Source organism: Oryzias latipes, chromosome 21 (genome assembly GCF_002234675.1).
Source record: "Oryzias latipes chromosome 21, ASM223467v1".
Lineage (NCBI taxonomy): Eukaryota > Metazoa > Chordata > Actinopteri > Beloniformes > Adrianichthyidae > Oryzias > Oryzias latipes.
In genome coordinates, this window is record NC_019879.2 from 3,912,320 (window position 1) to 3,927,625 (window position 15,306).

At 41.6% G+C, this 15,306-nt stretch overlaps 1 protein-coding gene across 5 annotated transcripts in view; it reads right to left on the reverse strand.

Moving 5' to 3' along the window:
• The window catches only part of dcaf6 (DDB1 and CUL4 associated factor 6), a 39,690-nt gene that overhangs the window by 6,448 nt on the left and 17,936 nt on the right, over window positions 1-15,306 (reverse strand). For 2 of the 5 annotated variants that reach the window (XM_011489228.3, XM_011489227.3), the window contains exons 3-12: window positions 13,118-13,210; window positions 10,988-11,173; window positions 10,751-10,864; window positions 9,994-10,129; window positions 9,561-9,772; window positions 7,468-7,561; window positions 6,920-7,039; window positions 6,361-6,705; window positions 6,014-6,202; window positions 114-173 (exon numbers count right to left, since the gene is read on the reverse strand). In XM_011489228.3, the coding sequence (XP_011487530.1) occupies window positions 114-173; window positions 6,014-6,202; window positions 6,361-6,705; window positions 6,920-7,039; window positions 7,468-7,561; window positions 9,561-9,772; window positions 9,994-10,129; window positions 10,751-10,864; window positions 10,988-11,173; window positions 13,118-13,210 (1,549 nt within the window). The remainder of the gene's footprint in view (window positions 1-113; window positions 174-6,013; window positions 6,203-6,360; window positions 6,706-6,919; window positions 7,040-7,467; window positions 7,562-9,560; window positions 9,773-9,993; window positions 10,130-10,750; window positions 10,865-10,987; window positions 11,174-13,117; window positions 13,211-15,306) is intronic. The other 3 variants (XM_011489229.3, XM_011489230.3, XM_011489231.3) reach the window with 3 other exon arrangements.

A 15,306-nucleotide genomic window follows, 5' to 3' on the forward strand; every position in this document is an offset into this window, starting at 1 on the left:
TGACAAAAGCGTAAGGACGGCGAACACGGAGGACAGCACAAGACGTGAATGACTGAAGAGAGAAGGGGGACAGAGCGGGAGGGGGGGTCGGGGGTATGAGGGGTGGGACGCACCCTGCTGTTCATCAAGACTCATGGATCCCAGCTGTTTGTTAACCACAGACGAGGGGGAATCTGGAACACAAATGACACCGACTGAACCTCCAACACTGACGTCACAGCTGATATAAGGGCGCTCACGGGCACGGCGCTCCAGAGCTCAGTGCTGTTAAAAACAAAAAAGTGTGCAGCTCCAAAAAAAAGAGCTACACAGCTGTTAGAGATAAGATCTTAAAGACCCACTCCATTAAGAATTGGTGGTTTGGGAGTTTTTAACAATGTTCTTTTTTTTTTAAATAGAGGACAAATACAGAGAAAATTGATCATAAAATTGCACTTCAGAGTTTTTTTTCTTAAAATCGTGAATCAAGAGCAGACCAAAAAAATTGTGTTTTTGTAAAAATCGTTGTATCGTTAGGTAGAAAATGCCTCAGCTCCCTGCTCCTCTCCATTCTGATGCATCCCGATGCAGACGACCAGATCCACAAACGTCTTTGTTTTCCTCGTCTGAGCAGCTTCTGACTCTGAAGTGTACAACTGGACACCTGCAATGTCGCCCGCCATTCGTGTTACACCGCTCATGTTAGCTAGCAGGAGAGCATGTAAACAGAGAGCTCTCAGCTACAGGGAGGTGAAAGGGGGTGGGGTTGCTCTGTGCCAACAGTCCCGCCCACAATTTAGAGGGACATTTCTACTGCCGCTCTGCAGAAACTATGTCTTAGAAAACAACATAGGCTTTTGGATTTTGGCTACTAACAGCATAGTCCTAATTCTAAGACCGCCGGGAACACGTTTACAAAAAGGGTGATCGGAGTGGGTCTTTGACAAAAACAAGACGTTCCCACATGCTTACTGCACCTTTTTGTCTTCCATTTCATTCAAAAACTAAAAAGATAAATAAATAAATAAAAAAGCAAAGGCATGTTGCTAGGCAACCACACAAATGCACAAGCTGGCTGCTGACATACTCCCACAGGTTCCAGATAAATGTTGGAAAAAAACAAAGAAAATGCAAATGTACATCATTTACTTGATAAGAATCAAACCAGGTGCACTATTGGAGAGCCTGTGTCAGATTCATGGACCCTTCAGCATTTTAAATATACAGACCGTCCACCGTTAAGCTTAAACTATGACTGCAATCCCTTTCTGATGAAACAGCCTTTCCTCCTGAAATGTGAAGGGATCCGTCCATCAAAAAGCCTCTTCCAAACTAGTAATGAACAAATTTCAACTGTTTTCAATCAACAAATCTACGACAACATTTTAGGGCCACCAAAAGAAAGAAAAAGGAGAAAGTAAAATGATGAGATTTAAAGTCGTAAAGTTACAAGATTAAAATCAAAGTTAGCAGAGCAGCAGGTGAACGCCGCGCAGCAGCAGAGCAGACCGACTAAACTTAGCTGAACAGGTGAGCTGAATGTTTACCGATAACATTCCAAATGTCCGGAAGCTCATTTGTTTGATTTATTAATGTTTTATTCATTGATGGGGGGTTTGCAGGATCTCTGCAGCCCGTTGATGAAGACGTCGGTGTCCCTGCAGCTTCAATCCTTTCTTCCTCCATGAAAGACAAGATCTCCACGTCTGAGGAGGAGCACTTTCTGGCATTTTCACGAGACGTTTCATCTGGAGGAAGGGACGTATGTAAAGCTGTTTACTTCGCCTTCAGAGTTCATGACAGTTATATGACATAATGAGACAAATGGACTTCTGGGCATGTGAATGATGACGGCAGAATATAGATGCGGTCCTCTTCACCCAAACGTGTCTCTGAGCTCCTTATCTTACAGATGAAACTCTGCTTTACCGACACCGAACCCCGGAAAGACGGCTCCACTGACAATAACCAGATTTTGAGTCGCCAAAAGGTTCAGAATTTCTTTGTTTTTGAAACCTATCTGGAAACAAAACACTCCTCATGTTTCATCTTAAAGCAAGGCTCCGATAAACAGACAACTTTGCTGTAGCGGGTTAAATCTACAAGTGAGGAACAACAAAAAATATATATATAACCAACCAGACATTGTAGTGGTAGAGGAAGTGATTAAAGAAGAGAGGAAAGCCGTTGTGGTGGATGTGGCAGTGCCAAGCGATGGGAACATCAGGAAGAAGGAACATGAGAAACTGGAGAAATACCAGGGACTCAGAGAAGAACTGGAGAAAGCCTGGAAAGTGAAGGTGACAGTGGTGCCTGTGGTAATTGGAGCACTCGGGGCAGTAACCCCCAAGCTGGAGGAGTGGCTACAACAGATACCTGGAAAGACCTCAGACCTCTCAGTCCAGAAAAGAACAGGAACAGCTAAGATACTGCAGGACCCTCAAGCTCCCAGGCCTCTGGTAGAGGACCCCAGCTTGGAGGAGAAACCACCCACGGAGGGTGAGAGGTTTGAATTTGCTGTCTTTAGGTCTGAACGTCTTCCTCAGGAAAATGGACTCGCCGCTCTGATGGGGGGGGGGCAGTGTGGGGGTCAAGTATCCTGTCCGGTCACAGATTATGCAACCAGCAGTGCAGCAGACTGAAGAACACCTTCGTTAGAAACCCTTTCTAATTTCTTTGATTTTCAGATTTTTTAGAACATTTAGGATCCCGTCAGCTTCAAGGACTTCCTCCTAATTTCTGGAAGTCCAAATAAAGCTCCAGAATCAGCTTTTCCACATATTTCTTAAAAGATGCTTACACAAAAACCATCCTGTCATCCACATTCATCAGGTTTGTAACCCGCAGCACACCTGCTTTACAGATGTTCAGTCATATTAAGGGCTTCAGCATATTTGATCTCCATTTACTATATTGTGCAGTGGGAAAAGAAAGCTATGATTACTAATTCTTGAGAAACTTTAGCTTCATTTAACTTCTTAACACCTGATTTTCCAGCAATGGAAAAATAAAATCCCTTTTGTTTTTGCTTTCGTATAGATCAGGGGTCCGCCACCTCCAACACTAACAGGCTGGTTTCTCATTGGCCACAACTTGGTAGGAGCCGCAAATCAAGACTTCTTTGTATTTATGTTACTTTCTTTCATGATATGTATAACTGAACTTATTAAACATAACTTAAAAAAATGGACCAACAAAGAGAAGATAGCATTTTATTCTACCCCTGACTTTGGTTTTTACTCTTGAGAAAACAACACTTTAAAAAAATAAGACACCCTGGACTACAGCTGCTGCAGCACATTTACTTCAATCAAACATGTAAAACAATATAAATTAATAAAAGCATTTTTTCCTGTTGTTTTAAGTCTACTTTAGTGGGTAGCCTTCCTTTTTCCTACTTACTAATGTTAACCTGAATGTTAATATCACTTCATTGGTATAAGATCCATTTAAAAAGGTTAAATGAAGTCCATGCAAATATATATCTATTTATCTTTTCCCCTCTGGCCTAAATGAGCATTTTACAGCATAGCAGTTTGCTTTAAATGTGTCCTAATAATAAATAGAACTTAAAGAATTTCAAACTTTTGGTATAGTAATAGTTTGAATATTTCAGCATTTGAAATGTGAGCACTTCGGAGGAAATACAAGGCTTTTTGATGTTAGGTAATGTCAACAGGATGAAAATACATTTTAATTCTACTGTTATACAAACCGTAAATTCATAAATTTAACAAAATAAATCTTTTTTTCAATCAAAGAGCCACATGCAGGTTGCAGTAAGTTTGAGGCTGAAGTGATTTGATGCATATTGGCATCAATGGGTGTCAGAGCTGAGCCGCCACTCAGGCTACATTACATCCTCCTACACGGTCACAATCCAATGGATGTTTGAGGTAAAAGAGTTTACTATTTAACCGAAACAAAATCCTCCAAAATGCCGAGAGTTCAATAAAATCAAACCAGACTCAAAGGTGTCAAAGAAAGGAATTTTGAAAGATAAAAACAAAACTCAACAGTTTTAGAACAATTACAATAAGTTGAGTCTAACTTCAAATGCGGCTGAAGGCCTTTAGCTTTGACACGGCGTTTTCATCACCTGCTGTGTCCCTTCATCATACTGGAGTGACATATTTAAACAGAAGTCAGAGATGCTTCTAAGTCATGTCTCAAATAGAAATGTTTTTTTTGTTTTTGCAGAGCATTGTGTTCTGCATCCTGATTGGCTGTAGAGCATTGCCAATCAATCTCTTCTTTGCTGTGTCTTCTGTGCAGAATGCCTTCCGTTTGACATCAAATCTTCAGTCACGATCAGATCTTTGGTTTCATTCATACTGGACTTCTTTTTCTCTGAAGGTTAGAGTTTAAACGAGAGAGAAACGCGTGAAAATGCTCATGTGTGTCTGAGGAAAGTGGATCAAGTTTGTAGTGAGACGTGGAAAACAAAAAAGTGAAAATGCTTGCTATGGGCTGCATGGTGGCACAGTGGTTAGCCGTCTTGCCTCTCAGTAAGACGCTCAAGTCCCGGCTGGGGGACCTTTCTGTGTGGAGTCTGCATGTTCTCCCTGTGCATGAGTGGGTTTTCTCCAGCTTACTCCCAAAAAAACATGCTCCATTTGTTCATTGGTCACTCTAAATTGTCCCTAGGTGTGAATGTGAACGTGAGTGGCCCTGCGACAGACTGGCGACCTGTCCAGGATGTATCCCGCCTTCGCCCATGGGTGGCAGGGATAGGCTCCAGCAGCCCTGTGACCCCGAAAAAAACAACAAACGCTTCATGTCATGATCACAGACTAAAACAAAGCTGCAAACCTTTATGGTGCCACTCCAACAGAAGACACGTCAGGTGAAAACCCAAGCAACAGGCAGAATAGAGGGTGGAAACGTTAGTGAGGGAGGGGCAAACCGAGGACAAACAGAGGCTGCAGGGGGTGGTGGTCAGTAGAAAAGACAACACAGGCAGGAGAACACTGAAGGGGTGGTTAGCATCAGCTCCAGGAAGACCATCTGCATTTTGCTCAGAAGAATAATCGTTTGTTGCTTGAAGGTTTTCGTGAAAAACACTGTCGATAGTGATCCCCTAAGGCGAAGAATACTCTGAAATATCTCAGTTTTTATCCTCAAACTTTGATCGGACTGTCATCACAGCTGGGAGAATGAAGAAAACGAAGAAATAAACTTCACTTTCACAGCAATCAAACTTCGTTTTTGATTTTTGTGTTACAATTTTTTAGGAGTTCTTTCTTTTAATAACAGCAGAAGGTTTGCAATAATATTGTAATAAAACCACATTCCTAAAAGAACGTCCATTTTTCCATCACTATATTTTTCAAAGTATAAGTTGTGGGTTTTTGCACGACTTGTTTGCAGTTTTTTTAATTTTTTTTTTATAAATATTGGCTCATATATTTGTTATTTTCTCTCCAACAGCTGCTGGTCAGCTACTCCTCTGATTACATCTACCTGGCCTTTAGCGGTTGTTCCCCGCAACCACTAGAGGGCACTGTAGGCGTTTGATACCGACAGCAATTTTAAAGAAGAAGCTGCATCCACAACAAACATCGAGGAGAATCTGATCGTTCTGCTCCTAAACTTTATGATACCTTTTTTTAATTTGCATTCAGATATTTTTTGTTTTTATTTTACCGTCCGTGGACGAATGTGGGAAAGCAAATCATCAAACTGGGTCACATAGAAGTAGCGCTGAAAGCGCCATCATTCAGCCGCAGCTCCTGCAGTACAAGGTAAAGCTCATTGAATATGATTTTTTTCTTCTTTATTATGCTGTGACTTACAGTTTGGAGCAAATTGTAGTCCCTAAAAGTATGGTAGGTAAAAATTAAAGATCAACACAGTTGATTGTAGAAAATGTGATAAAAATCAGAATTCTGTTTGTGTGACTGAGGTTGTGTGATTTTAGGATTTCACTGAGTGTCTTTCTGGAGCCACGCAGAGGGGAGTGAGTAGAAATGGCGGCAGGGGGTGTGGCCCTGGGGTTGCTGTGGTGGTGGGAAGGGTTCAGAGGGTGGGTAACCTGCAGCAGCAGCAGGGGGAGGAGGAGGAGGAGCACTTCTTTGTGTCCGTCTCTCAGAGGCTGCTGGGGAGGAGGAAGGAGAGGAGGACGAGGCCGCTCTCTGGGCCTGTCCTGGGGGGTCGCCCAGCCGGAGCAACCTCTGCAAACGCCTACACACTAAACTTATGGGCAACCGGCGCGGACTGTATTCTGACAAGGAGGCAGAGGGAGAAAGGAATGAAGGAACAATGAGAAGAATGGGAGAAGCAGAAAGAAGGACAACAGGATGCTAGAGGAGAGGAGAGTGCCCCCCCCCACGCTCTCCGTCTCACACACAAAAACACTGAAGATGACTCGTCTGCTCTAACCTGAGACGGTGGGCTCAGAGGTGGGCGTGGCAGTCGGCATCTCCGTTCCATCGGTCTGACTCCTCTGCTCGGAGTCGGGAGAGGACGCGATTGGTGAGGAAGAAGGGGCGGAGCTCTCCAGTGGGGAGGAGCTGGACGTGGGGGTTGCTGTGACTGTAGAGGATGATCCCGAAGATGAAGAGGACCTGGATTTTAGTGTGGCGGCGGCGGCGGCTTCTGCGGCACTGGCAGGTTCCTCTGGGGGGTTTGGCCCCGAAGGCCTTTCGGGGGCGTTGGGCTCCTGCGTGGAGTCGACTGCTGGGGCAGGGGGGTTGTTGATCCCCCCCTCAGGACGAACAGCTGTTCCTGGAAAAAAGCAAACAATCATGAAAAACGAGACGTTTTATTGTCACAAATAAGAACAGACTTTTAAACCAAATAGGCAGATTGTTTTAACCAAATGAGGGAAAATGTCCAGCGTTGGTCTCCAAAATAAAACCATCATGGCAGATTTACAGACGCTACATTTGGAAAAGCTTGGACATCCAGTGATTTCAGGCGAAGGCTTCCGCAGCCTCACCTCTGGGCCGAGCCTGCGGGCGAGCTCCTCTGCTGCTCTGGGCCTCGCTGGCCTCCTCAAACCACCGGGACAACATGTCGGACATCCTCTGCATCAGCGACACGTTTGGACTCTGTTCTCCTGAAGAAGAGGCAGCAAACTCATCTACTCACACCGGCTTACAACACAAACGTTTAAAGCGGACGACGTACCCGAAAAAAAAGCATTTTTAAGTCATTCACAGTGACAACAACATAAATAATCGTTTGTCTTTTTCACTGTAGGAAGAGCACCAGTGATCAATAGTTTTTTATCTAAAGAGGCATGATCACAGACTAAAGTCAGAGGAGAACCCCCCCCCCCAGTTACCCTCAGTTATCAGAGGGTTCTATATTATAACGAGGAGGTCAGAAGTCATCACACGTGTTTTTATTTTTATTTTAAAGCTGCAGAAACACATGGTTGTTCCATTTTTTTAAAAATCAAAACAATTCAAGCAGCTGGAATGCTCCCCCATGTCAGAAGTGGAATGTGAAATCCGTGCTTTAAAGAACCTCCCGTCATCTCACCGTCTCTTTCCCTTTCGCTCTCCGGACGGGCTCGGGGTCCGGTGTCGGACCAGTCCCCTCTCAGGCGCAGGCGCTTCACTGGAGGCTGCCTCAGCTGTGGAAACACACACACACACGCATGGAGAGATTAGCGGCTTGTCCGTCAAAGCGTTGGTCAAAAATAGCTTCGCTGTTAAAGCGAAACCCTGTTGGTTTACTCTTCAGAGTGCCCCCCCCTTGGTCCCCACTCTTTCCACCACTCTGGCTCTTTCTGTCGGGCAACAGGCTGTGAGCCAGAGAGGGAAAAACCCATCTTAGCTAAAGCACCGCCACCTGAGAGAGTCGGGGCAGGAAGAAGAAGAAAAAAAAACAACACCACCAACAACTGAGGGCAGAGATGGGGAGGCCTCCATCTTTACCTCCTACAACCCCCCCTTCACCTCAGCTCACATTATTTTGTGGACAGGAGAAGGCTCTCCGCGTCAGCCGCACTCTGTATTTGGAAAAGAATGTGAATCTCGACCCAGATGAACTCTGGGATGCTGGCGCCGTGACCCAGCACATTCAGACACTGGTTCAAATGTCCAGACGGACCAGTCAAAGGGAAGGACTCTGTTTTTTTAAGAAAAGCTACGTAGTAAAGTTAAATTCTTCCCATGAAGTCATCGTGGCAATCATTTCAGGATTTAATAAAAACCCTCATACACAGGCTAATGCCAACATTTATGAACCAAACCTGATTCAGGGACTTGTTGAAGCTTCTGTGGCAGCATCATCTCTCATTTCATTACAGAGGGGCTTTCCCCTGTTGGTCGCTCACCGTGCCTAAAAATCCTTTTCACCGGGTACCGCTACTTCTGTTACTTCACCGGGTGTGTGCACATTTTTGTGACTTTTGGAATTTTTGTTCAAAAGCGCAATTAGACAGAAGAATCGTGAAACCAATACGACCCTTCCCGTCCAGGATTGCAGCAAAACACAATTATAAGTATTACAAAATAACTTTCTTCTAAGCAATTATATTTACACCAGTTTTATCATTCCCAAAGGAACACTTTAGAGCCGGAAAAAAAATCTGCAGAGGATCTTGTAAAAGACGATGTAAATATATTTTTTTTTGCAGTGCCATCCATCCATCTGCTTAACCTGCTTAGTCCCCCATTTGGAGTGGTGGGGTTGCTGGAGCCCATCGAGCTGCTTTTGGGGAAAGGTAGAGTCCACCCTGGATGGTTTGCCAGTCCACCACAACAAGACAAACAACCACACACACTCACACATTCACACCTAGGTGACAAATTAGCAATTAAGTCCCGTATAGATCCGGTCCACGGGTCATTTGGTGCCGGGCCGCACAGAAAGAATAAATAACTTACAGTACTTCCGTTTAATTTATTTCGAAATAAGAAAGATGTTTTATTTTGAAAATTTGCCTGATTCTCTGTTCCATCCGTCTATGTCACTCTTGACGCAGGCCAAGGCGCTCTTCTCGGTCACGTGTTAGGTTACCGCTAAAACAAAACGCAGGAGCTAGCAAAATTAGTAAAAAACAAAGGTCTTAGGAAAGTTTCTGTGCCAAGTGGAAAAGACCCAGCCAGGAGACAGAAGAGGAGCCTTCCACTTCCAAAAAACCAAAAGAAATCTACCTTTAATAGACAGTTCTTCTTTTCTGCACCATGAGTGTGGGAGGGGGAGAGGATGATGACACGTGTGCAATGTACAATGTTATACATGTCAAAATAAAAACTCTGGCTACATCTTGTCACTGATCTTAATTTATCGTGGCACCGTTACAATAATCATTCGCCCTACAGCTTTAAGGCCGGTCCGTTGGGGACCACTTTCTCCACTTTCATTGGAGTGAGTATTTAAATTAGATGAAAAAACAGTTTTTGCTCCTTTGTGTGTCTATGGGGATTCCCATTCATGCAAAGGATTTGACCTCTCTCAGATCAATTTCATAAACCTCTTTAAATACTAAAAGCTTTAGAGGAACACTGAAATCCCAATTGGTCATGAACCTGAGAACTCCAGCATTTGAAAAAAAGAAATCTGATCAACTGTAGCGTGAACTAAAAGAGCAGGTTCGAAAGTAACCGGTGTTTTTGACGGCTCACCTCCTCCCTCCTATCCTCGGACGGGCCCTTGAGTTCCCGCGCCTGGTCGTCTTTAGGGTCAAACAGGTAGATGTAGTCGGAGGAGTAGCTGACCAGCACCTCCTGACCGTCCTCGCTGTAGCAGAGCGACGTGACCCTGCAGGACTTGTTGGACAGGTGGGCGGGAACAAACCGAACACACATGCCGGTCGTTCCTCGACCCGTGTAGTTACCTGGAAATAAGAAGTAGCACGCTCTATTCCTCTACAGCCGGAATGTAAAAAGGGATTCCTGTGTTTTTTTAAATATTTATTGCGTTCAGCAGGTATTGCTGTAATGTAAGAGAGACGGCAGGAAGCTTCTCCTGGAAAATGTCATTCGGTGTGCAAAACTCAGTGTCAACTGAATCCAACACAAATCAAATGAGATTTACGAAGAAGATAGAACCGTTTACCTGTGGCTCGGGTGCCTAACATGCGTCTGTCATAGATCCGCACCGAGCTGTCAGAGCAGCCCACAGCCAGATAGTACGGCACCAGAGGAGATATTGATATGGACGTAGCAGCTCTCCGGCAATTTATGAGGATGTCCTGGACATAAAGAAGGTTTGCTGTAAGGAGAAAGCTGTCAATAGACCACTGAAAATCTGAACCATTTTTCATTTGGGTTTTTTTTGGAAATGAGAATTACATGTGCATCTGTAATTGAATATACACTTGGGTAGGGCACTGAACTTTGATGGCGGGTGTACTAAGTAATGACTTAAGGTAAAAGGGGTGAGAGTTTATAAGATTTTTCTTCTTCTCCCTCCCTTTTGGACTTTTGTTGTTTATATAATTTTGTCTTGTCTTGTTTCGTCTTGTCTACACTTGTTTTACTTGTCCAAAAAAATAAATAAATAACGTCAAATCAACTCAGACCTTCGTTGGAAGGGATCTTGTTTTTTCTGTCTTACAAGAAAAATAATCCATCAAGAAAGTTTTTCAGTAGCAAAATAATCTTAGTTTGTGAAAACATGTCTTAGTGACTACAATTTTTTTCTAGTTCTTGGCAAGACCATTTGTCTCACCCTATAGGCAGACTTTGTGCGTATTTAAAGAAAGTCTGCCAAAAAGGGGCCTGTTTTGGCAGTCCAATCTGGAGGCAGATCCAGATTTGTACCAGACCCAAACTAAGACGCAGGAGAAAAGCAGAAAAAGGTGCGGCCATACGTCTTTGCAGTCTTCTTTAGTGCAGCTGGTTTTCATGCGCAGATCGAACCACCGGACCGTGCCGTCCTCTCCGCACGACAGGAAGGTGCACGGGTCATTTGGTACGGTCATAATCTGATGCAACGAAATGACAAGTCAGAAACAGTGGATTTGTGTTTCCACGGCAGCAGCAGCAGCAGCAGCAGCAGCAGCAGCAGCAGCAGCAGCAGCAGCAGCAGCAGCAGCATCGTTCAGCACCTCGTAAGCCGTTCCGTAATGGCAGGTGAACTGACACTGTCTGTTGTGCTCGGGACTCTTCTCCGTGTGGGTGTAGTAGATGATGCCGTCTCCTGAGCAGGAGATGATCTCCTGATCGTTGGTGTGGGGCATGAACTTAGCGCTGAAGATGTTTGCACGATGACCTGAGCGTATGGATGTCTTAACCTGGAGAAAAAGGGGGACAGATGAGATCTGAAGGAGCATTTAGACCTGGATTTGGCAAAGTGTGATCCTTAGCCGCAGTCCTAAGTGTTTCCCACAATTCCCCACTCAAACATCTACTTTTAATGAATGAACAGCTTTTTAAAGGCTGACGCTCCGTCTGAATTCCTTCCCTAACCCCCAACTACTAAAAAACTATGGAGTGCTCTGGATTTTGAAAGCAATGTAGACACCATGCTCACTACTTTTTCCTTTTTTCTTTTTAAACACCGGATTTGACGTCATTGATTTCACGAAATCGAATTAATATGAGCGTTTTGCGATGACTATTTATGAATCCACTGTCTTCTGAAGATAAAAACGTTGGTTTATTAAAAAATAATACATTCAAGTAAAATTTTTGGGCCAAAATTGTTCCAATGCAATGCACTGTGGTCTATATTCGCCGATCTAGTGAGCATCGATGCACACTGGTTTTTCGCAGAGACTTCTGGGAAATTTCTAGGGCAATCGATTTTGAAATTGTAGATTCAGACAGCACTACGAAATGAAGAACGCGCTATATAGTGCATAGTGAAGGAATGTTGACACAACCTGAAATTCACAAAAAGTTGAAATAATTTACTTAATCCTCATTAACATAATGGTTAATGAAATTCATGGATATAACTTTTATAAACAGTTTTGTAGCATTTTGTATTAAATGTAAAGCATTATCTTTACATTTAATACAAGAATTCCTCATTTTATTTATGAAAGTTGTACTTTTCTTCAGTTATAATAATAATAATAATAATAATGGATTGGATTTTTCTGCGCTTTTCCAGACACTCAAAGTGCTTACATTGTGTCCATTATTCATTCATTCCTCATTCATACTTGGTGATGGTAAGCTACTGTTGTAGCCACAGCTGCCCTGGGGCAGACTGACAGAGGCGTGGCTGCCATTTCGCGCCTACGGCCCCTCTGACCATCACCGGGACATTCACACACCAGTGGAGCCACACTGGAGGCAAGGAGGGTGAAGTGTCTTGCCCAAGGACACAACAACATTTGGCTGGTGGGAGCTGGGATTGAACCGCCAACCCTTCGGTCATTGGACGACCCGCTCAACCGCCTGAGCCACAATACTTTGAAATTAGAAGGAGCTGCATTTCCAGAAGAAAATGCAGGGTTGTATGCTATATTACTGAATGAAAATAAAACTAAAAGGGTAATAATTGGCATAAAAGATAAAATAAAATAAAAAATAATCAAAGTCTTGGATTCCCCATGTATTTCAATGGAGGCAATAATCCTGGAAATCCAGGAATATCTTGAAAAGTTCAAGGATTTGAAGGACCAAAAGTCATTGCTGGAAAAAGCTGTAAGAGCTGAACATTTGAATAGTTGAATGGTTGAAGTAGTTGAAAATTTATAGAAGGAGTTAAGCGGAAAATGGCAGAAGATAAAGAAAGAGAAACAGGAAAACAATGGGTTGAATACTTATAGAATTCAACCAATAAATGCATTTGTTTTTTAATTCAAAACTTAAAAAATTCATTTGATTAAATGGACTGTAAATTCAATCGATTCCAATATTTGGCAGTGATGCCAAACAGGCCTTTGCTGGATGATGAACTGATTCAGAAGATCTCATAGAAAGCATGCAGGACAAACGGCTGCTGGGACCAGGACTGAGGATCCAGAACAAATGACAGATGGATTCTCCTCATTTATAACAGGCCAAACTCTCACTAAGCTAAACCTGTAAGGCAAGTTACAAAAACAAAAGCTGGTTTGATTTTTCTATTTAAATAAACTAAAATTGCAGCTGTTTTAATCGAATCTTCACAAATTTTTAATGTTGTTTGTAATTGGGTTCTTCGTGACAGAGATGCCGACCCCCTTGAAGGAAAAACGACAGTAAAACACTAAACACTGCCCTATTTTCAAATTCGGACTCACCTTTTTGTTGTAAGGGTTTGTGATGACCAGAAATGTATCATCCGACCCCGACAAGATGTACTCGCCCGTCTCGTTCCAGGATATTGTGTTGACCTAAACGAAGAAGACACACAGATGCTGCAAGAGTAAGCCGTCAATCCTAAAATCAACAGAAATTCTGAGAAAAGTTCAAACAAATCCCCCTTTTAATTCAGATGAAATGTTAGGAAAAGTCAAATCCAAAGCAAATGTGTTCAAATAACACACTTTTTGAGTTAAAGGCTCAGGAAATAGTTTAATATTTGAGCTTTTAAGACGACGTAGGCGACAATGGTCAATACACAAAAACTTTAAGGATGAAAAGACATACTAAATGTATACACATACTGTATGAAACAACACAAAATCCAGACTTTTAAAAACTTTATGGGTAATAAATTGATTGTAAGCTTCAGGAATCTAAACTTTTGGAAGATAAGGTTGAGAAACTAAAGATCAGTTTAACATTAAGAACACACAGCAACTAATAAACATAATCATAATTTGTCTTAAAATTCATTTATAACGGATTTTTATCCATTTATTAAACTATTGTAAATGTTTTTCATGATTTAAAAACTGTCATTTAAATCATTTTGTCTTCTATGTTTTGGTACTAAAAGAAACTTTACGCCACAAATTTGTTTAAAAACTGCTATTATCTTTTATTTTTTTGTTTCCATATATTGCAAACGAGACAATGGGGTCAATCTAACAAGCTAGCCAGCTAGATTTAGCAAATTGTATTTTCATCGATGTCTAATCAATGTTTGTATTGCACAACATTTTAAGCAGAATGGTGCATCAGCTTGCTGTTTGCGTCATTCTGTCAATCAATATTTAATTAAGACCTGGATCCTCGTTTCAATGTTGCACGCCGACAAAGAGGTCTTGCAGCCGGCGGGTTCACCCCATTAAGCCTTTTTCAGAGACAGATTAGACATTTGAAAAATTATATTTGCAGCTTGGATCTAAAATCTATCATTGACCATAATCTGTTGAAAGATTAATGTCGTGTCGCTGGTCATGTTGACATGTTTGAATGGTCCTCATTTCCTGTTTCCGCTGCAATGTCACAGCAACCTCTACGGTGATGACACTGTCATTCTCTTTCATGACTTGCAAGAAAGAGGTTCCGCTTTAAACTCATTTTGAAATGTGTGTTGAAACTATTCCTCCAGTTTCAACACCCTAAACCGACGGCAGCAGCTGGATCAAAGTAGCAAAACAGATTTACAAATTATTACTGAGCAACTGATATAAGGAAAAGCCCATTGGGTGTTACCTTCACATGCTATGCACATAAAAAGGTATTTTTTAAACATTTAACCTTTATTAAAAAAAATGTTGATTCATAAAAACTTTAATTTTTAGACTTTAGTGCATAAGCTTGTCTGATACTCATATTTTAATTCATGCAGACGCTTTTATTCTTGAAGATTTACACTTTTCTCTAAATTGACAGCGTTTTTGCTCCATTTCATGGCTATTTTGTGCAAACAGCTGGCACCTATTGTACTTAATCCCTTAAAATAAAACAAAATGTGTACAAATCATCTTCCAAAGCAAAAGAAATACTATCTTTGAGTGCTTTTGACCAAAAAGGGAAACAAAATCAAATTTGGGTTAACATTTATAATATTTTTAATTTGATTTTCCCCTTCATCCTCCCATTTCTAAAAAAAAACAAATGCTAACAGAAAAAAACAAGATCATCTATTAAAAATTCAAAAACAAACTAAAAAAAATTAGTTTAAATTTATAAATTGTTTTATAACTAACATTAACAAATTAACAATCTTATTTATTCTTTTGTAAAAGAGGTCTAACTGATCAGGAAAGAACCAACTTAGCATTTTCATCCCAATAAACAAGATTTCAAACCAAAACATAAAACTGCAGTTAAAATGTATCTAGATTTACTAGATTTTGTTTATGATTTAGACCTAAAACCCTTTTAAACAACATTCAAACCATTTTTCTAACATAAGAAGCCACAATATGACAGATTTTGGAGAAGTTTTCGCTCTTTTTCTGACAAAATATTTGGAGATTTTGTTAAAAGCGTACGATAATAAAATAAATAAATAAATAAAAATCACAACATTTTTAAAAAAAAACCACAGTCCTAATCAGTCCCTGGAAAACTGCATCTTGCCAGTCAGAGATCA